Raw genomic sequence first — 20,240 nt, 5'->3', positions numbered from 1 at the left:
ATAATGCGGTGATTCCCAACCAATGTGTCACGGCACATGCGTGCGCCGTGAAAGATCAGGCGTGTCATGGCCAATGACTTGTGACATTCTTAATGTTTTTTAAACTTTATGAAATGAAGAAAAACTATTTTAGAATGTAAAATATAATGCCGCTGATTTCGGCCAGGGCTATAGCAACCTCTAGCCCTGGTGTAGCGCCGTGCCTGAACTTATTGTCCTTTAAAGTCAAATTGGTATTAGGAGGTTCTAGGTTCTTTTCTGAGTGAGTTTGGTTTTGGGTTTGGGATGGCTGATGGGTAGAGTGCCGACAATGTCAATCATACAGGACACCCAGTTTCTCACGATGTTATGCTGTGAGCGTACGGTACACATTCTCGCCGCTGAACTGTAACTTAATAACTTTGACCAAATCAAATCATACACACAGACACACCTCGGGTGCAGCTGAGGTCCAGCCCGATTGTGGGACTTGACGCTTCGTCTCCGGTTCTGCATCCATCCACAGAGCAGCTCGTGCGCGATCATCACGTACAGCAAGAAGATGAGCACAGAGGGATCCATTCAAAAGAAACTGAGAAACGGTGATGATGGAGAAAAAAACGATGCACAATTTTTGTGTTGCTTGACCACTCCGGCTCTTAAATGCTTCATGTCGCCAGACACAAATGGCTGCAGATGTAGTCAGTCACGCGCTCTCCGTGCAACCATGACAACCGGCATCTTTTAAATGAATGTATTTCATCTGAATGATAAGAGTTACTGAGCCCGGACTGTTGCTAGGGCCAGGATGATGTCATCCCCTTCTTGAAGAAACAAGGATTTTTTTTTTTTTTTAGAGTGAGCGTGTTACTTGTGTTGTCATGCCTTTTGACAGTTAACCAGCCATCCATCCAGCCATCCATTTCCTGATCGGCTTATCCTCACGAGGGTCACGGCCGTGGTTGCCAGCCAATCGCAGGGCCCACATAGACAAACAACCTGCGATTGGCTCGTGACCAGTTCCTACTACCCGAAGACAGACAGAATAGGCCCAAGCAAGCCCCGCAAACTTTTAAGAGGATCAGCGGATCAGAAAATGAATGGATGGATGGATGAATTATTAGTTTTGAGTCATGCCTTAAAAAAAAAAGACAGAAGCATTTTTCAATGCTCATCAATTTAATGGATTCATCAGTTACATAGGTTGAAGCATGTCAACTATCCTTCCAAAACCTGTTTCTTATCTTGACAATCATTCCTCCTTTTATTCTTTCCCCAGCAGGGCACTCCATCAATTCAAAATTGCCCTTGTAAAAGAGCTTCGTCCTTTCGATCCTTCCGGGTGGATGCCCATGAACATACCTCTCAACCTTATGAACTCTTTAGCCCTTTCAACTTGAGGTCCACAACTTCCTTCACATTCTGTCTTATGTCATCCCAGGCAATGCTCAGGCTCAGGGAAGCAGGTGTTTTCTCACTTTAAAAGAGTTCCTATAGATTTCCACCTAGAAAACATAACCTGCCCTACTTGGGCCTCCACCTCCGTCGGTCCAGTGGCAACGAGCTGCTGTCATCAGTGTGTTTGTATGTGTGTGTGTGTGTGTGTGTGTGTGTGTGTGTGTGTGTGTGTGTGTGCGTGCATGTGTGGGTGGGTGCGCGTGTGTGATGTAAGGTCGACACAAGCAGTTCTTCTGCTGTGATATCGCCTAAATTTCACAAGGCCACCGATGGGCATTTTTCCCCCTTTATCACGCCGCCTCTCTCTCTCTGGAAGAGACCTGCACACACAATATCGTGTCCAAGTGAACAGTGCATATACTGTACTGCAAAGACGCATTAGTAGCTCGAGACACTCACAGAGACATTGTTGAACCCAGCTGCCATTGGGTGAGTTTGTGCTGGTCGAATTCTCACGTGGTCTTCCTGTTCATACAGGGAACATGAACGAGTCAAAGAAAATCGATGGACGATGGATGGATGGCGATTTAAGTAGATCGAGGCGATTTGGGGGTTCCACTCCTGAACTTACTGAGAGATCTGCTTCATAGTTGTCGTTACCGAAACCACCGCGATCTTCGAGAGATGATGACGATGACGGGTCAGTCAAAGCCTGGACCCTCATTTGGGTCCGCAGATAGTAAATGAAGAGGGCAATCAAGGTGCCAATCAGCAGGAGGACCACAATGACTGATGCTGCAATCCCTCCTGCATTGCTAGGCTTGGTTGATGCTGCAACAGGAGATACAGTATAACCGACTCTGACTTGGGCTTTATACTGAAAATCTGCAATAGGCCTGTTTTTCGTTACTTGTAGCTCCATCAGTGACTTTTTTAGCACAGTTGACCCCGACGGTGTACTCAATGTCATCCAGGGCCAGGACACCAACGGCACCCTTGATTCCCTCAAACACAATCTGGCGACAAAAGCGGAACGGATAGCAGTGAGTGTCACGACGGGGCCGAAAACGTTTTACACGATGTGAGCGACTAACTTGGTATTCTTCGGTGGAGACAATGTCAATGTCAAAACGTCTCCATGGTCCCTCTAGCTCAGTGACGTCCAGCTGCTCATTGAGAAGACCTTTGGACAGTGTCCATACCTTCAGCTGGCTGTCCGCTACAAGATGAAAAAAAAACAAACAAAAAACAAAAACCAAAGCCTGTTATAAAGCAAGTCCCGGGACTGCAAACAGTTTACATGAATATATTAGCCACCTGAATTAGCATACTCAGAATAGTGTTGGAAACAACATCAGATCTTGAAAGACGATTTCAATTTTTCATGGCAAAACATTTCTACATGCTAATTTTTGTTCAAGTCAGGTTAAGCAAAAACATGCTTATGGAAAACTATTTGCAAAACTTGATTCTTACTTGAATATTGTTTGTAGAGCCAGAATTTCAGACAAGTGCCTTTCGTCGGGGGCAGGTGAGGGCCCAGCAGCTGAGCCTTCTGATTGGTCGCTGTCCGGTTGCTACTGGGAAGGAACAGGAAGTGACCTGGAAAATGGAGATGGAAGGATGCTCATTGTCAAATGGAGCCACGCTGACAGTTGACATTCCTCAGATTTGGATTTGTGAGGAAATAAACGTGTCTGATATTTGGTTGCGCTCTTGACCTTTCTCTGTTCCAAGACTGTGGTCTTCTGATGGGGTAGAGTAGTGCATCTCTTTTTCATGACTTGTCAACTCCCAATCCAGTTGGTCCCGCTGGATGTTTTGAGTGTTACTCCATGTACACATTCCTTTCTCAAAACTACACTTTGAACCTAAGACGACATTCATCACAAACACCAGTTTGTAGCATGAAAAGCAGACAGCACGGGCTGACCATATAGTTTCCGTTTCATAAAACCTGGAATCAAGAGCTCCAAAACTCATAGGCTGACGAAACCGTTGCTAAACTCCACCAACCTTGATTTTCACATGGATGAGCAGAAAGGAAAATATCATCAATCGCAACATGAGTGTCTTTGCCTCCTCTTCCTATGACCTCAAACTGCAGCTGAAGAACAAAACGTCAACACATAAGCATTATATAAGTAACACAAATGATCGGATATATTCATACGGAGCTTTAGGGGTTCCGTAATTATTATATTTTAGCAATTGTAACGTATTCAAATATTTAAAAAATACATATATACATATTTCCAAATATTTTAACACCGCCACATTCTACCTGCCAGTCCATAAGATTGCTGGAGATGTTGCCATTAGCATGGCGCCAGACATCTCCCTGGTCCTGATTATCGGTAAAAATCTTGACCCTCTCACCCTCCATTGGCTTCATATACACTGACAAAGAACCTGCAAAAAATTTGCGTTCTATTGTTTCTGCATCTGTCTGTCACTTCTGTTACGTTCGGGGGAGTCACCAGGATTCTCGCTTCCCATGTGATACCAGAAATTCAGACACTCGGTATGAGCTTTTCCGATACGAACGGGTGATGTGAGGGTGGTGATAGCGCCCGCGGGAAGAACGCTTCCTCCAGTCTGAACCATCATGTAGAAACCTAGCATAGACACAGAACAGAATGTCATACACTGTTGATTTTCTTCCGTTAAGTGTTAGTCTTTCCGCCGATGTTGAACTTCACTGCACCACACAGTATATACTATTGCTATTTTCAATATTTTCACTCCTTCATGTAGCCAAGCAACCACAAATACTAATGTGGCAGTTAATGTACAATATGTACGTCGATGTACGTGCATATACAAGCTAATTTTGATTACCCAGTTCTGTCTCCAGTGTGTGATCGGTTTTGGGTCCTGTCGCTGTTGGCGTGTGTCCGTTTCTAAGGACCCAGTAAACCTGACCAGAACTTCTGTAGCCACACTGCTGGCCCTCAAAAGAACACAACCTTGGCACAGAACAGGGATGGGCCACCAGCGCCACATCATCTATAGCCACCTGGCCGTCAAAACCCGAGCGCACAGCTTCAAACATCAACTGTGGGTAGAGTAAATATTTGAGACGGTGGCGTCATTGGAAAAGCGACTTATAGTGAGTAATCCTTTTTCAAGATATGCTGGTGTTGCGGCGTACCTGATACGTGGTGAACTGGAGTGGCACTGGGCAGTGAGCTTCATGCCACATGTTGCCATGAGCTCCACTGCGGGTCCACAGCAACTTCTCATAACCGTCTTTATCGAATAACTTCACATTGAGAGCCCCTAAGAGAGGGAAAATTTCATTCAAGTTAATTTCGAGGCTCTTTACAACATCATGTCCCCAGAATGACGCGCTATATGGGCCCCCAAAAAACAGGTACCGGGCAATCTTTGCAAAACTCGCACACCCCGTTCGACTGATAGTGAAACAACTTTGTCAATGGATGTGACATCCTGGCTGAGTACCTCACCAATGTTTGTCCCGTAGATTTTGTAGAAGAAGGTCAAACAGTGGCCGGTATGACTTGGTAATAGTGGCAAGGACAGTAAACGTCCAAAAGCACCACGCAGTGAGGAACTCCACATGTCCACGACAAAACTTTTACCTATCAAAAGAGGCATTCTATGAATGCGCACTTGGGAAGAGAAAGCTTTCTAAAAAAAAAACAGTTTCGTCATCTCGCGCCGTTAAATGAGCGTACCAAACCCGATGGTGTGGTCCATTCCATCAACCAGTGTCCAGTCAAAGTTGTCACTGTTGTCCTGGTGCCACCCACACGGCCCATCCTCAAAGTTACATGTCAGTGCTTCCCGATAACCATGCAAAACAAAGCCAAGAATTGCAGCAAAAATGTGTTATGGAGCAATATGTTTGGGTCTTTGAATAATAAAAGTTACCTGTTGAAGAAGAGGGAAAATAGTTGGCATGGCAACCCGTGAAGTGAACGTTTTTTACTTGAATCTTGGCGGATGGACCCAGTTTCACCGCGCGAGATTCAAATGCCAACTGGTGGAGAAAGGAGATGAAGATGAGCCAAGGTGAAAAGTCTTTCAACCAATTCCGGCTTTTCTCATACGTAGTCTCAATTGAACGGAGGTCAAATAAATTCATCTATTGGGGTTACAATGCATTCAGATACTTCACTCGAAAGCCAAGTATCCTGAACTTTTTGGAAGTCGGGGATCTATTTTCATTTGTCACCATCACACGTAAAAACACGCACTTGAAAGCGATGTTTCCTGGCTCCGATGGCAACTTGTGCCGGTTGCCACGCTGCCTCCTCTGTTCCGGTCTTGCCACTGAACTCCCACAGTTTAGGCTGCACACCCAACATGCTGTCGATCACCCTGACTGACAGCTCACCTGCAGTCATGTGATGTAATAGTTAAATGATTGATGTATGTATGCTGTGAGGGGAAGGGGGACAAAAAAAAAACAAAAACAAATTCTGTGTGACTGATTTCTAAGCGTACCAATGTGAGCTGGATTTCCAGTGAGTGCAAAATCAAATTGTAAGGTGCAAGCAGGGCCAGATGGGCCCAGGAGAGGCGTCCGCGTCTGTGCCTCAGTCAGCTGCTGGCCCGGGGCCTCAGCCACATATAAGTACTCTTCTGCCAAAAACATAAACATGTGTTTATAAGTTTAGTTGTTTCATGTAAAAAATGTGAATAAACCAACTATTGGTGACCATCTGTACCTTTTGCTGTAGAATTTTGGTGAAGCACCCAACCTTGACTCCCAATGCTTGTGTCTGTCCAGCCTGAGCTGCCTTTACTGTATGAGAAGTCCCCTGTGACGCAGACAATCATATTAGAATGCTAATTGGACGGATATGGATTACGTTTTCCATTTTGTTAGTACAGATCAAAACCACCAATTCACGGTGACAAGCTTGGGAAAATCTAATTAATCAAAAATGTTTTTGGAAATGTAGCAGGAAGGCTGTGGTGGATATTCAAACCTCAGAAATGTGAGATCAGACATGTTTAGCACGAGGCTCCCGTGGATTGCATTATTGATTCTTTTCGATGAGAGAAAAAAAAAAGAATCAAAGAATCCCATGGGTGTGGACTTAATTATCTGCACACCAGGTTTATGCAATAAGATGACGCATAACCATTCCTGTTCAAGGGAAAGTTTGTTGGAGAGCAAAGCATTGCGTGTGATACGACCAGTTGATACAGGTACATGCGAGCAAACAAGTTTCATAAACTCACCGCACGCGGCTTCATCCTCTGCTCCCTCGCAGTCGCTTTCAAAGTCACACATCTTTTCAGGCACGGTGCAAGGGTCCTTGGGAGATTTCGGGAATTTTTCCAACCACATACTGTCTGATAAAACAAAGTAGCGTCACATCACTGCGGACGCCTTCAACAAAACGAGGATGTTTCTTCGTCCGATTTGATTGCGTAGACCCATAAAAAAAACGACGATTTGTCACTGTTACCATTTGATCGGCGGCATTCGGGGGACAACACGATGTTGTCGACAGCGACACCTCCATATGCAAGTTCCCTGACAGCCGCCATGATCAGAATCTTGAAGATGAGAGGAAAAAATGTCAATGTTGAAGAACAGTTCTCATGAAAGAAAAAATACATATGACACAGTTTATCTACAAATGTTAATTCCCAAGGTGCGGCGGCCTTGCATCAAAAAAGTGTGTGTGGGTTCCAGGATCAACACTCACTTGAAAAGTGGAGTTATTGACAATTTCCACTTCAGCCTTGACCCAAACATCACCCAGAGCTCCGCCCCGCTTCCACGCTGCCGAGATGCTCTTATCAGCCACCAGCACCGTCAGTCCGCCAGACCTCGGCCCAAACTGGTGTGTGTACATGACCATCTACAGCAGGAAGTGGAACGGACGCGGCTCAAATCACGCAAACGTAAATAGTAAGCTCACCCTCCCAAAAAAAAAGTAACTGAAGAAAATATGTGTGCTTGCCTTGCACGGATGAGTACTAGTGGTGGGTTCTAGGGGAGGACTTTGGAACGCAGCCCAATCCTTTCGGAGCCCGCCGTCGGGAACAGTGACATACAAGAAGTGACCTGCCAGACACACCAGCTTCAGCATAACTTGAGTAGATTTAAAATACATTTGCATTCAGTTGAACTTAGCGCATCACATTGTGCTGCAAAAACGTGGTTGAATCATGAATTATAATTGGTCGTACCCGATACGCTGTTGTTGGAATGATCCCGTCCTGGTCCTTTCAAAGGATCTGAGATGTTTTCCTGACTGGTCCGTACCCATTTTAGATTGGACAATGACCTGAGGTCCCAATCGCACACATCATTCTCAAAGTCACAGCGCCGATATCCCTCTGCGCGCGCACACACACACACACACACACACACACACACACACACACACACACTGCGCGCACACACACACACACACACACACACACACACACACACACACACACACACACACACACACACACACACACACACACACACACAGTTACGCACTCTATTTGAACTGCTGATCTATTTGTGTTGATTGACACTAACCGAGATATTCATACTGTGTGCAGATATGATTAAAAAAGTTCAAGTCAATCATGAAAAGTCAACACAAACAGAGTTCCCGGAATCGGCATTCCGGCGTGTTGTTCTTGTTTAATCCTATGCGGTTATATTTTCAGTTCTTTATCGTCCGCGCTTTACTGTCATGATCACTCAGTATGATACCGCAGATATTTCTGCAAACTTCAATCACAATTATAAGCATGTTGTAACGACTAGATAATTACAAATAATATCAAGAAGCTTTAACATTGACATCGTAAAAGGCAAAGGCAGGAGACTCGTTTCTTTTGAGCTGACACTCGCTATTGGAGTGCTCTTCTGTCCCTTTGTGATGTCCTTTTGCTTGTGTTTACGCACCGCAGTTCTCCTCATCGGTCCAGTCGCCACAGTCATCGGTGCCATCGCATACTTGACGTTGGGCGACGCAGCCGCCGCGCTTACACGCCAGCATTTCGGCTGGACACTCTTTGCCAGGTAGTGGCACTGAAGAAGTAAAAGAGCGTGAAACAAGAAACATTTCTTTGTGGATTTTTGCGGTGTGGTGTGAAGCCGGAGTAGCCCCGCCCAGAGAGAACAATCGAAAGGGTGGCCATTTTATATTGGACGACAGTATCGCTAAGAAGAAAGCGATTTAATTGGGGGTGCTCACAGGGCAAAGCGCAGTCCAGAAACTCCAGCTGGTCCACGGCAACATCTCCTCTCCGCCCCTCGAGGCGGTTTGAGTAAAGATGGATCTGAAAGGGTGCGGCGATGCGGCCCAGAAAGACGGTGGCCTCCCTCCATCCTCGGAAGCTGGTGGCTTCGGGCCGCCACACGACGGCCGTTTCCGTGTCCTGCTGGACGACAGATGCCAAGAGCGGAGAGGAGCCGAGGCCTGTTTGACCTGCGGCGATGTCACATTCGTACCGGAGCTGTGACGTTGTCCTATCGCGCCCCGTCGCAACGCACCGCGATTGAAAACGTCGACGGCTTTGAGAGAGCTACCGTTTGCTTACCTGAATCCCACAGGAAATATCTGAGACGAAGGCGACATGTCGGCGAGGACTCTTGCATCTTTGGTGACACAAGGACTGCGGTTTTGACACCTTGGGACTTGACCTCTGTCACACCCATAAACCAACCTGGACGAAAAGTGCACATTAAATCGTTCACCCGCACAAAACATTTATGATAGCCCATACAACGCCGTGTTATTGCAGATGCTTTTTTGAAGTGACATTGATGTCATCCATACCCGAGGCAGTTCCAGTGGTAAAGTCAGAGGACGGCCCGCTTCCCGTCAGCGTGTCACCTCTCTGACGTCGTTCCCACCTGTATGCTGCATTCAAGGACTGGTCCTTCCATCCGCATATTCCTGAGTCCTCAAAGTCACACCGGAATCCCTTCCCGCTGTAGCCTTGGAAGGAATACACAGACTTACTCCGTCAATATTGTTACTTTAGGAGTCATTTCGGGGACAGGAACCGTACCGCAGTCTTGTTCATCATCGCAATCCAAACAGTCACACACAAAGTCGCATCTCCTCTCAGGGCTGAGGCATGGATGAGAGGCAGCTGGGGAAAAAGCAAGAGGAAAGCATTCATTCAACCGGCTCTGCAGCGGATGCTGACAATCGGACAGTCGCTTTACCAAAGTTTGAATGGTTCAAATTACCTTCCAGGGTCAATGCTATGATATATTTTACTCAAGGAGTTGCTTTGTTTTGGAAAATCAACAGTGCCTTTGCGTTCTGCTTCATTCATTCAGCCGGGTCTTATCTGATTTCATGACTGTCACAATTTATGGCACAGTTCTTTGCAGCGGGCTCAAAGGCCACAGGGAAAGTAATCCGGTTAATGCGGGCAAAATGCCAATTGTCCATCCAAAGGTCTCTAAATCAGAATTGTCGGAGAGCACGTTGGACAAAAACACCGTCTCTATCGTCAGCACCTTTTTGTTTTTTTACTCCTATGTAACGGCTGCAACATAATTTAGAGTTGCATCGATGATATGTTTGTGCGTTTCCATCTTGAATAGCATAGAATAGTTCTTTACAAATAAATCACATTCGTTTTGCTGACGCAGAGATATGACATCGATGCATAAATAACTTTGAATTGCAGTAGAATATAACCACATCATGAAGAGGCCTGTTTATCATATTGATCATAGCTATAGTTTACATTGCGATAGCAGAAAAATATGAATATAGTTTAGTATAAGTACACTACTAAAACTATACAAATATCGGCCAATGTCCCTTTAAGGATGATAATGAGCCCCAAGATAAACACTTTGATTGAGAACGAATGATTTGATCTTGACAAAAAACTCAACACTGTATTTCATTTGCGCGAATGAAACTCATAAAAATAGACTTTCTGAAGCATTTGGCTTACTTGACTTACCAAAGTGCAGAATGAAAGCCAAGATGAGGGCTGAGGTTCTGATTTGTACAATCCTTCTCCCCTTCCACCACATCTTGGCAGCTCAGGGTTCTGATTGACGTCTCCCGAAGCTGACTTGTGTCTCTTTCTTATTATGTTCCTTCCTTAAAGATAAGAAGTGGACTTTAAGTTCTCCCGCCATGCAACTCTATCATAAACGGCGTATTAGGGCACACTGACAAATGAACGTGCCAAGATTTCACAGGCGGCACATACACATTTGTGATCACAACTTCTCCAGATGTCTCATGGGCAAAAATCTCCAGTTAATGTCGGGTATTGCTGAATTTTCTTCAACCATTATTTTTCAAGCATGGACTATGTATGAAGGTGGTGAGCCCATGCGGAGTGGGGACCCATATTATCTCTTCCAGCCCTGGCCCTATGTGAAAAAGTGCTTGCCTCCTAAATCTTATGAGTGGTTGGCTCATGATTGACATGGTTCCTTCAATCACAGCAAGTCATCCAGGTTCTGAAGTACCAGAACAGCCCCAGTCCATCACACGATCACCACCATGTTTGACTGTCTTACATTTGCACCACATATAACGAGGCACACACCTTCAACGAAGTTACACCCAAGTCTCATCGGTCCATAGAATATCCTCCCAAGTCTTGGCAATCCTTCATGTGTTTTTGTTTTTCTTTTTGTTCTTCTTGGTCAGCCATAGTTTTCACCTTGAAACCTGACGTGGATGTCATTTGTGCCCAGTTTCCTCATTATTGTTGCGGAATGAAGACTGACCTCCTAGATGAGTTGGCATTGTGTTTTGGGGGGTAGTTTTTTTTTTTGTTTGTTTGTTTTTTTTAGATCTGCTGTTCACCACTGCTTCATGTTTTCTTCATTTGTGGATAAAGGCTCTCACCATGGTTTGCAGGAGTCCTAAAGCTTTCGGAATGCCTTTGTACGCTTCCCCAGACTGATAGATGTTAATTACTTTTTTTTCCATCAGTTCTTGAATTTTTTGGGATTGTGGCATTTTCTTGCAGGTGCCTGATACCTTTTTGCCGAAAAGTCCTACACGGGTGCAAAAGTACATATACAGTATTAAATATGAAATGAATAAAATATTATATGATCAACGGACTTACACAAGCACCACTAACCGTGCGTGTGTGTGTGTGTGAAGGCTTGATTCCTGTAGGTGTTGCCAAACCAGTCTTGGCAACATAATTTATTATGAAACTGTGGAGTCAACTGAACAGATTATAAAAGAGGAGATATTGTTCTTTAGGCATTTCCAGCAGACCGTAGTCCAGGGTGAAGGTTTATACTTGTCAAATCTCATAAGCGCTGACATTATACAATACATCCACACCTAACTTTATAATCAATCATAAGAAACAGTGATTTTGCATGGCGTGTACATTTATTCGATATGAACTCAAGAGTCCATAACATTAGGTATGCATGAGTGCCAAACAACGAGATCCAAAACTCAAAAACAAAAATTAAAATAAAAATCTATGTGAGTGAAGGTTATCACTGAGGTATGGATATAACAATGTTTAATATATTTAACTATAAGTCCACACTGAAGCTGTAAAAACGGACAAAACTGCCACTGGCAATAAAACGGATTCTGACAAATTACACAAGTAGTATTTATTGAAATCATTTCTTGCCTAATTTGACCTTTTCAACCTAGCACGTCAAGTCACAAGTCACCACTGCCACCATGTGGTAAAAAAGGTGAGAAGTGAAACCATAGAAATAATTAGTGACTTTAGACATAATAGCATCAGGATGTAAATGTGGTACCGAAAAGTTCATGATGAATATGGTCTTTGATTCTGGTGTCCATTATATTTTTGCGATGGTTCTTATCAGTATCCTTCGTTATCCCAGGTCACCTCATAATCCGGGTACTGAATCTTGAGTTTCTCAGTGGTTATTGCGTGGTTTGCTCTTCCGAACCCCTGTAAAGGAAAAACAACACAGACACTGTCACTAGCCCTTGGGAAGTACACTGTCAGGACTTGCGAGGGGGCTGAATTGAACACTCACCATCGAGTAACCGTAAACATGGATCTTCTTCGCTTGGGCATCATGTCTGATCCTTCCCCCTCCGACACATTCGCAGTCCAAGAGTCCATCCTTTTCCAATTCCTCAGAAACCTTATCGTAGATTTCCGCTGACATGTACAATTTCATGTGATGATGTGTATTGTACAAAAAAAAAAAAAAATCATCAAAAAATGGGGGTTTATTGGGGGGGTTAACAGTTTTGGGGGTCTGGATATTTTTTCGTCACACATTAGCAGCACTCACCGATATTTAACTATAAGTCCACACTGAAGCTGTAAAAACGGACAAAACTGCCACTGGCAATAAAACGGATTCTGACAAATTACACAAGTAGTATTTATTGAAATCATTTCTTGCCTAATTTGACCTTTTCAACCTAGCACGTCAAGTCACAAGTCACCACTGCCACCATGTGGTAAAAAAGGTGAGAAGTGAAACCATAGAAATAATTAGTGACTTTAGACATAATAGCATCAGGATGTAAATGTGGTACCGAAAAGTTCATGATGAATATGGTCTTTGATTCTGGTGTCCATTATATTTTTGCGATGGTTCTTATCAGTATCCTTCGTTATCCCAGGTCACCTCATAATCCGGGTACTGAATCTTGAGTTTCTCAGTGGTTATTGCGTGGTTTGCTCTTCCGAACCCCTGTAAAGGAAAAACAACACAGACACTGTCACTAGCCCTTGGGAAGTACACTGTCAGGACTTGCGAGGGGGCTGAATTGAACACTCACCATCGAGTAACCGTAAACATGGATCTTCTTCGCTTGGGCATCATGTCTGATCCTTCCCCCTCCGACACATTCGCAGTCCAAGAGTCCATCCTTTTCCAATTCCTCAGAAACCTTATCGTAGATTTCCGCTGACATGTACAATTTCATGTGATGATGTGTATTGTACAAAAAAAAAAAAGATCATCAATAGATGGCGGTTCATGTGCGGGATGATCAGTTTGTGGGGTCTGGATATATTTTCGTCACACATTAGCAGCACTCACCGTGGTACTCGGCCCAGCCATATCCACGGACTATGTCTACTTCTGTGTCGTCTCCTTTCTCTTTGCTGTGGACTCTGATGAGGACGTATTTGAACACACCGGAGGCATCGATGTCTGCCTGCGGGATATTTACCATGCGGGCAGCAGCTTTCGTTTGTGTGCACATGTCCGCACAACTTGACAGCCACGGGGGCAAGTAAATTAGCAAACTAGGGGTTCCTATTAGAAGTGCAAAATCTGTTTGGCTGGTGCAAATCTAATGTATTGCGATTCCATGCATGACTACAAACTTCAGTGTTTTGCAGCAGGTTACTTCCGTATATTCAAACTACTTCTGGTTCACCGTTTTCAAAACAATATATTGACTGACTGGCTTCCTCTGTTCTATCAATTTGGCAGGCTATTGGGATGGAATGACAATTCTGTTTTTATTTTAGCTTTTGGAAATCAAAAATAAATAGTAATTAACAGCAAATATACGAAGAAAAATATTGACATCGTAATTTGTAACTTTTATTATGAAAGAAACGGAGCCAGGACAGCCACTTCCTTTATACACGCGAACGTGACTACATATTTCAGTATACTGTTTTCTCTTTCGTTCTTTACAGTGATGGCGGAAGTGTAGGATGCATGTAAATGTACTTTTAGTGAAATATTTAAAACAGCGATCAAGATAGCAACCACATTGTCACCATAATTGCAAAATTTCTGCAAAAAACATACAATTGAGTTAATCTAAAAAGAAATGGGTAATATATTCCTGAACCATTGTGGTCTTAAGATTTCAAAACATATTAATAATTGTGTTGTTTATGTACTCCAGACATTAAATCAAACAGTTTCAAGACATATTCTACTTTGTGTGTTTGGTCCACCAGAGGCTTTATGTATACAAAATTACAGTCAAATGTTTGCGGTGTGAGACATCAGAAGTCACTTTGCAAGCAAGTTTGAGGTCCTGTAAAATCATGTTCAGATTTAAATCCAGGGTGATACCGTGCAAACTGTACCACAGTCTACTTGCTTTCTGACTGTACCGCGTGTCATTGAAAGTCTAGAGAGCTCGGTCACTGAGTCCTCTCTTTTTCCACTCACGGGCTCGAAGTGCGATGAAGACCAAGACGGTAACCGAGAGCAGCACAAAAAGAACTGTAAGGCTTTCCCATATTCCCGGTGCCAATGCCTTCCATGTTCGAACTTTTTCTGATGGCAGCAAATTACTCAGACTCAACATGTAGCCCAGAGCCCACCCAACGGAGGCATCGCCAGCCTGCAGGATAAAATAAAATAATTGTGATTGGAACAGGCACCTTCATTTTCATAAGAGCAGAGAGGAAAACGCCTGACTGTTCAAAGATGCCAAAGCTTTCACCTTCTTCTTGAAAGAAATGCGTGAGAATGACTTTTCATCAAAGCGGTATCCTTTGAGAAGGAGAACCTTGACAAACACGGACGAGGCACAATAATCCCTCAGGCGAGACGCTTGGTCTGGAGCAAGAGCCAGCATCTAAATATTGTGTAAAAAAAAAAAAAGGCGCTAGTGTGTTAATGTACAATTAATATTATGATTTATTGTCCTTTGAGGGGTCAATCAACCATTTGAAATTATATATTGAATGACTAATACTTTGGTGTATTGTCCGTCCCTCTGAATAAGAATAAAATATTACATATACGTGGTTGATTGTTGACTTTGTGATGTTACTTTTTTTTTAATATATGTGAAACATACTTTCTCTGATAGGATTTGTCCATCCCCTATAATCTAGAATGCATTAGTTATTGTAAAATTCTTCCAAACATGTGCAGACATATAATAAATGAGAGATTATTCCAAGAAACCCTGAACCACAAATGAAACATGTGACACTTACCTGAGCAAAACTCATCTTGCACACTGTTTGAGCAGCTTCCTCCATTTGTGCGGGAGTGCTCACTGTGATGCCAGTGATGCGCCGCAGGAAGGCGTGAATGTAGAAAAAGGCCGAAAATGCCTGTTTAAGCAGACAAGCGCAATAACTGCACATGCAATGAGAGTGTACAGCAAAATAAAGTCAATGTTTCCAAGAGCCCAATGTTACCATTCATACCATAAAGCTGCCGGTCACGTTGGGCTGAAAGACGTTATCGAAGGAGCAGTGAGAGAAGGGGCAGCTGTCGAAGGAGAAGATCTCGGAAACATTGCCCACACATTGCTCATATTGTCCGCTGCCGTGTATGAGCAAAGAGCCTTGCACTTCATAGGTGCTCGGTTTGTACTTGGCTGTACATGGAGAGTTGAATATGCTGTCCAGATGTATTTTTACGGAAGAATCTGTAGGATGGCATGGGTGAGTGATTGATACTGAATGACCCTGAGACTGAGAGAGAGAGAGAGAGAGAGAGAGAGATGGACGGATGACTTTACGGATGCCTTCTCCAAAGACTTTACATAGCAAAAAATAAATACGTAAAAAATAACACCTTCATTTCTCACATTGTAACATGGGATATTTATGCAGATGGATATAACACAAAGATTTTTTTGTAACTTTTAATTGAAAGTATGTGCAATATTTTGCTTACAATCAAGCCAAAGTTAAGTCAAGTACCTTGACAATGTGGGCCAGCAGCCTCTTGAGGACCTGATCCTGTCCGTAGCATAGGAAGCTGTGTGTGTACAGAGAATACTCCTGACCATACAGACGTAGCTTCATCATGTCCTTCTCATCCTCCACTTGCTCTTGAGTCACAAATGTTATCTGGGTGGATGCACCGCCGAAATCGAGGGCCCCGACTGTGGGCCTCTCCGAGCTGAGCCACTGCCCTACAAAGCCATACTAGAAGGGAATTACAGTAGAACAATGAGGCACCGTTGTACTGTCCTTTGTCTAAAAAGTGTCAATTTTGTCTCAAACACTGATCAATTTTTACAACTAACCATTGACCACCAACGCAGACATAGTCGGTCTTTTATTTCCTCTTAATTAATTTGGATCTTTAAAAATCCTTGTGTAGCCAATTCAGACGGTATATACCTAGCCAGTTATAAGCCACTAGTACCCCTTCCAGACTGAGCTGGTGCCAGTACTTGTTTGTTGCTGGTATCCCGCCTGGAGCAGTGAGTGGGCATCAGAGGCAAAGCACTGGAGTAACGCAGATCATACACAGAACCATCTATCTCAGCCTTGGCCACTCACTTCCTCAGCTCTATTCACTTTTGGTGTCCCACAGGGCTCAATTGTAGATCCTTTTACTTTTCCCATTTTTTTTTAAACTTTACTCTTTTGCTCCTCCAACAAGAAACATGGAATATCCTCCCACTTGTATGCAGATGACACAGTGCTTTGAAAAAGAGTAATTGATAGTCTACCGCTCCAATGTCTTCATGAAATAAAGGCCTTGCTGCCGCAGAACTTTTTCAGTTACCAGAATCAGTTGAATTCCTAATGAGTGTACCCATACCTTGATGAAATTCTCTAAGAGGTAGTTGACAGTGACCCAACCGTATGCTCCCTCCTCTTGACCGGACAGAATGGTGGCCCCCTGGTAGCTGAAAGGGTATGACTGGATTTTACGGCCAACTTCTTGCAGAATTTGAGCTGAATGCTGTGGACTGGAAATGCTAGGAGGTTGAAAAAAACAAAACGTTAACATATCGTATCTAACATTTCCACCGAACAATCTAATACGATTCACTTTTGGGTGCCAGCCAATCACAAAGCACATACAGTCAAACAATGGTTCACTCCCGCATTCACAACAAAGAACATTTAAGAGTCTTCAATCAACTTAAATGTTCCCTTATTGGAATGTAGGAGGAACCTGCAACCACGCATGTTTTTGCAATGTGGGACGAAACCCACAGAAGACCCACACAGGCATGGGGAGAACATTGCTTATCCTCACTAAGATCGCGGTGTACTGCAGCCTATCTCAGATGACTGAGGGCGAGTAGACCCAGAGCTAGTCGCCAGCCAATTGCAGGGCACTTACAAACAAACAACCATTCACACTCACTTTCACAGTCCTAACTCAAGCCAACATGCATGTTTTTGTAATGCGGGAGGAAGACCGGACTAGCCGGAAAAAAAGATGGATGGTCTAGAATATGAAGACACAGATTTGCAAAATTCCATCCAAACCCGCACAGATCACCACCCACACTGACTCACCGCAGAAGCCGCATGCCAGCTGTGGCCCCCAAGTACACGGGTGTGACCTTGTGTCTGTGTGCAGGGACGTCGTGCACTGCCTGATCGAGACACACCTCCAAGCTCTGCCCGACCACTCCCTGTTGGCCCGCATAGCTGGAGATCCCACCACCTGAAAGAGAGATCAGCACTTCGTGACATGACTCATTTTGTGATTTGAGCATGTCGATTCACCTCCACAATGGCTGTTTATAGATTATAAGAAGCGTAACAAAATTAAAATGCAATGCAAATACTGTACTTCGAAAACAGATGAAGTGAGAGAATCCATTTCAACTTACCCGTTGCATGGCATTCACTGTGTTGGGTGACCACACCGGTGCCATTTTGCTTGTCTGCCGGCCACTTATATACAAATAAGGATGTGTGTGAGGATCCGGCATCCAAAACGATTCCATACTACAAGATTAGGGAACAAATTAAAGATGAATACATAAACTCGCAATTGTCATGCATCGAGAATATAAGACTATCATTTAAAATATGTGGATCTGAATAAAAAAATCACATGTCCAGCGTCAGAGATTCTTCTGGGGAACCTCGCCTCCTATGGTCTTTGGTTACATGTGAACCAACCTCACACTATCACACATCCAATAATAACCCGCGGGGCCGACCTTACCATAAAGCCGGGCGCCACGGGGATGTCTTCGCTCGGCACAGTGAGAAGCAGGACTGCGGCCAGACCGAGCACCAGCAGAATGAAGAGGACGGCAGGATGAGCCGCACACTGAGCCATGACCGAGGCAAAACGAGGATCGCCGGATGACTGTAATGCGCTATGTGAGCGCCTCGAGTTGGATAAGTCGCTCTAACTCCTGCTCGCCCTGTTTACATCCCACTGCAGAAAGCAACATTTAGCATTGTTGGACTTACGATCCTCCCCACGTCGAAGCTCCAAGGCTACTCGTTCTGCCCAAGGAGCAATGTTTGGACTTGGAGCCCCAGTTGATGTGTGAAGCGAAGCCTCGTGCTCATTTGTTGCTTGGATCAAGTCGCAAATCCACGTTTTCTTGGTCTGAGAGCCCAAAGCGCACAGTTAAGTCACTCAAGGGATGAAAACAATGGATGTCTCGGGCTGGCAGGGATCCACATTGTAGGTGACTGGACTGAGGAACTGCAGGGCTGCTTGTTGTTTTTGTCTTGTATTTGCATGTCAATGGGTGCAGCCCCTCAACTGGCTTGCAAATAGCATCCTCTTTTGAATGGAACCTTAACCTAGGAAGTGAAGTTTTCCGCAGACGACTAAACTGGTCTTGGTGCAGTTTTACAGCAAAATCTCAACTATATTGGAGTTTATTGGAACCCAAACTAATGAAAAGGCCATTGAATTTACTCAATAGCCTTTTCATTATCTGCACAACTACACTCAAACAGCTCACACAACACCCATTCAAAAGTGGATTTTTTTGTTGTTGTTTTGCACAGGGAGTGCAATTTCATTCTGTCCATTTGCATGCGACGACAGACTTTGTCAGTGCCATACTTCCGTGATGGCTGGAGATTAAAGACAGAGGTCTGAATAATCTGGCTGCGAGTCCTCGAGGGCCTTTTTCCTGTATGTTTCAGACGTCTCCGTCCTCCAACATAGCTGATTCAAATGTTCCGGATCGTTATCATGCTTCTGCAGAGCTTTCTGATTATCTATACCAGGGGTCACCAATTTCTTTGCAACTGACAACTACTACTACCCCACCTCATGCGGAAAGTTAGATGGGACTGGCTTCCCGAACAGGATAAAAGGCAGACCACAGATGGCTGAAGAATGAAACTTACAGTATTTATAGATGCAGGTGATGAATCATTTAAAAACATGATTTGGGGACTTGCAAGTACAATTTTATTTACAGTCCTGTTAACAAAATGTTTCAATGACTTAAGATAAGAAACCAAAGCGATCCCGCTGTATACTAAGCCCGTGTGCATGCCCGTAAAGTACAATGCGTGTGTGCGTGAGTGTGTGTCCGTGTGCTCGTGCGTGTGACTAAATAAGTAAAAGACATTCTCAGCGGCGCTCATAACACAAGCACGCTATACAGTTTCCCCAAATCCTTATGCACTCGAAAACAAACTCTATTAATTAATTCTATTTCCTTTGATCGAAGTGCTTCCACAATAACAATGCAAGTCTAGACGAAAAAACAAAACAAAACAGAAATGCGATGGCAGCGGTAATAACATGTCAGCATGCAGGCCAGAGCAAATTGTTCAAAGGAATACGGCATGTTTGGCACCATGTGATTGTGCAAAATGTTTCATATTATTTGAAGTCAAATCGATTTCATTCGTGTCTAACAGTGCAGAATAATGACAATGATGATGATAATAATTAAGAAACATCAGTTTGGATTTTATGTCATAGCGATTTTTTTTTTTTTTTACAGTTTGGAAACGCCCTCTCAGCGTAAAGTGCTATGTGGTGCTCGACACCGGGAAGGCAGTCGTTTCTCAGCTCCAGAAACTTGGGAAAAGGCCCGTTTTTGCATCCAACCAACGCTTGCTCGCAAGCTTCGCAATGCTTCAAATTCACTCAGGCTCCTTCGTGGAAAAAAGTTCCCCGGCGACAACCTGTGCCTCGAGGAAGGTTTTTTCCACCAAAGATTGAGTGCTGGTTGGCTGAAAAACTCGGCCTTTTGATGCAACCCTTTCGAGACCGGAAAAGAGAGAGACTG

The 20,240-nt window shown here is 44.0% G+C and overlaps 4 protein-coding genes across 5 annotated transcripts; all 4 read right to left on the bottom strand.

Moving 5' to 3' along the window:
- Positions 1–1,139: 1,139 nt before the first annotated feature.
- On the bottom strand, positions 1,140–10,860 carry mamdc4 (MAM domain containing 4). 2 transcript variants are annotated; one of them, XM_019879657.1, is made up of 29 exons: positions 10,303–10,860; positions 9,385–9,468; positions 9,150–9,311; positions 8,911–9,036; positions 8,565–8,798; positions 8,273–8,398; positions 7,555–7,704; positions 7,326–7,429; positions 7,068–7,223; positions 6,825–6,915; positions 6,595–6,708; positions 6,075–6,167; positions 5,851–5,988; positions 5,601–5,740; positions 5,275–5,383; positions 5,079–5,183; positions 4,848–4,982; positions 4,532–4,659; positions 4,219–4,435; positions 3,858–3,995; positions 3,662–3,789; positions 3,394–3,484; positions 3,099–3,248; positions 2,854–2,979; positions 2,472–2,596; positions 2,288–2,393; positions 2,009–2,208; positions 1,837–1,902; positions 1,140–1,757 (listed from the first exon to the last, which is right to left on the bottom strand). In XM_019879657.1, exons 1-29 carry the CDS (start codon positions 10,373–10,375, stop codon positions 1,728–1,730), a joined length of 3,645 nt encoding a protein of 1,214 aa, XP_019735216.1. In that variant the 5' UTR covers positions 10,376–10,860; the 3' UTR covers positions 1,140–1,727. The 2 variants fall into 2 exon arrangements, with proteins under 2 accessions (XP_019735216.1, XP_019735215.1); XM_019879656.1 differs by having other exon boundaries at positions 5,275–5,387; positions 5,605–5,740.
- An 829-nt stretch (positions 10,861–11,689) lies between these two features.
- On the bottom strand, positions 11,690–12,516 carry LOC109521667 (14 kDa phosphohistidine phosphatase-like). Its single transcript, XM_019879655.1, has 2 exons — positions 12,350–12,516; positions 11,690–12,261 (listed from the first exon to the last, which is right to left on the bottom strand). The coding sequence occupies exons 1-2, from the start codon at positions 12,494–12,496 to the stop codon at positions 12,169–12,171; spliced, it is 240 nt and encodes a 79-aa protein (XP_019735214.1). The 5' UTR covers positions 12,497–12,516; the 3' UTR covers positions 11,690–12,168.
- A 172-nt stretch (positions 12,517–12,688) lies between these two features.
- Positions 12,689–13,715, bottom strand: phpt1 (phosphohistidine phosphatase 1). The gene is made up of 3 exons (XM_019879654.1): positions 13,373–13,715; positions 13,110–13,237; positions 12,689–13,021 (listed from the first exon to the last, which is right to left on the bottom strand). Exons 1-3 carry the CDS (start codon positions 13,536–13,538, stop codon positions 12,929–12,931), a joined length of 387 nt encoding a protein of 128 aa, XP_019735213.1. The 5' UTR covers positions 13,539–13,715; the 3' UTR covers positions 12,689–12,928.
- A 521-nt stretch (positions 13,716–14,236) lies between these two features.
- On the bottom strand, positions 14,237–18,842 carry LOC109521648 (ectonucleoside triphosphate diphosphohydrolase 2). The gene is made up of 9 exons (XM_019879628.1): positions 18,191–18,842; positions 17,850–17,967; positions 17,530–17,680; positions 16,820–16,979; positions 15,967–16,194; positions 15,466–15,735; positions 15,250–15,369; positions 14,748–14,882; positions 14,237–14,645 (listed from the first exon to the last, which is right to left on the bottom strand). The coding sequence occupies exons 1-9, from the start codon at positions 18,305–18,307 to the stop codon at positions 14,430–14,432; spliced, it is 1,515 nt and encodes a 504-aa protein (XP_019735187.1). The 5' UTR covers positions 18,308–18,842; the 3' UTR covers positions 14,237–14,429.
- Positions 18,843–20,240: the final 1,398 nt, after the last annotated feature.

The sequence above is a fragment of the Hippocampus comes genome, unplaced genomic scaffold (assembly GCF_001891065.2).
Source record: "Hippocampus comes isolate QL1 unplaced genomic scaffold, H_comes_QL1_v1.1 scaffold183, whole genome shotgun sequence".
Classification (NCBI taxonomy): Eukaryota; Metazoa; Chordata; class Actinopteri; order Syngnathiformes; family Syngnathidae; genus Hippocampus; species Hippocampus comes.
This window is presented reverse-complemented; position numbering and strand designations above follow the sequence as displayed.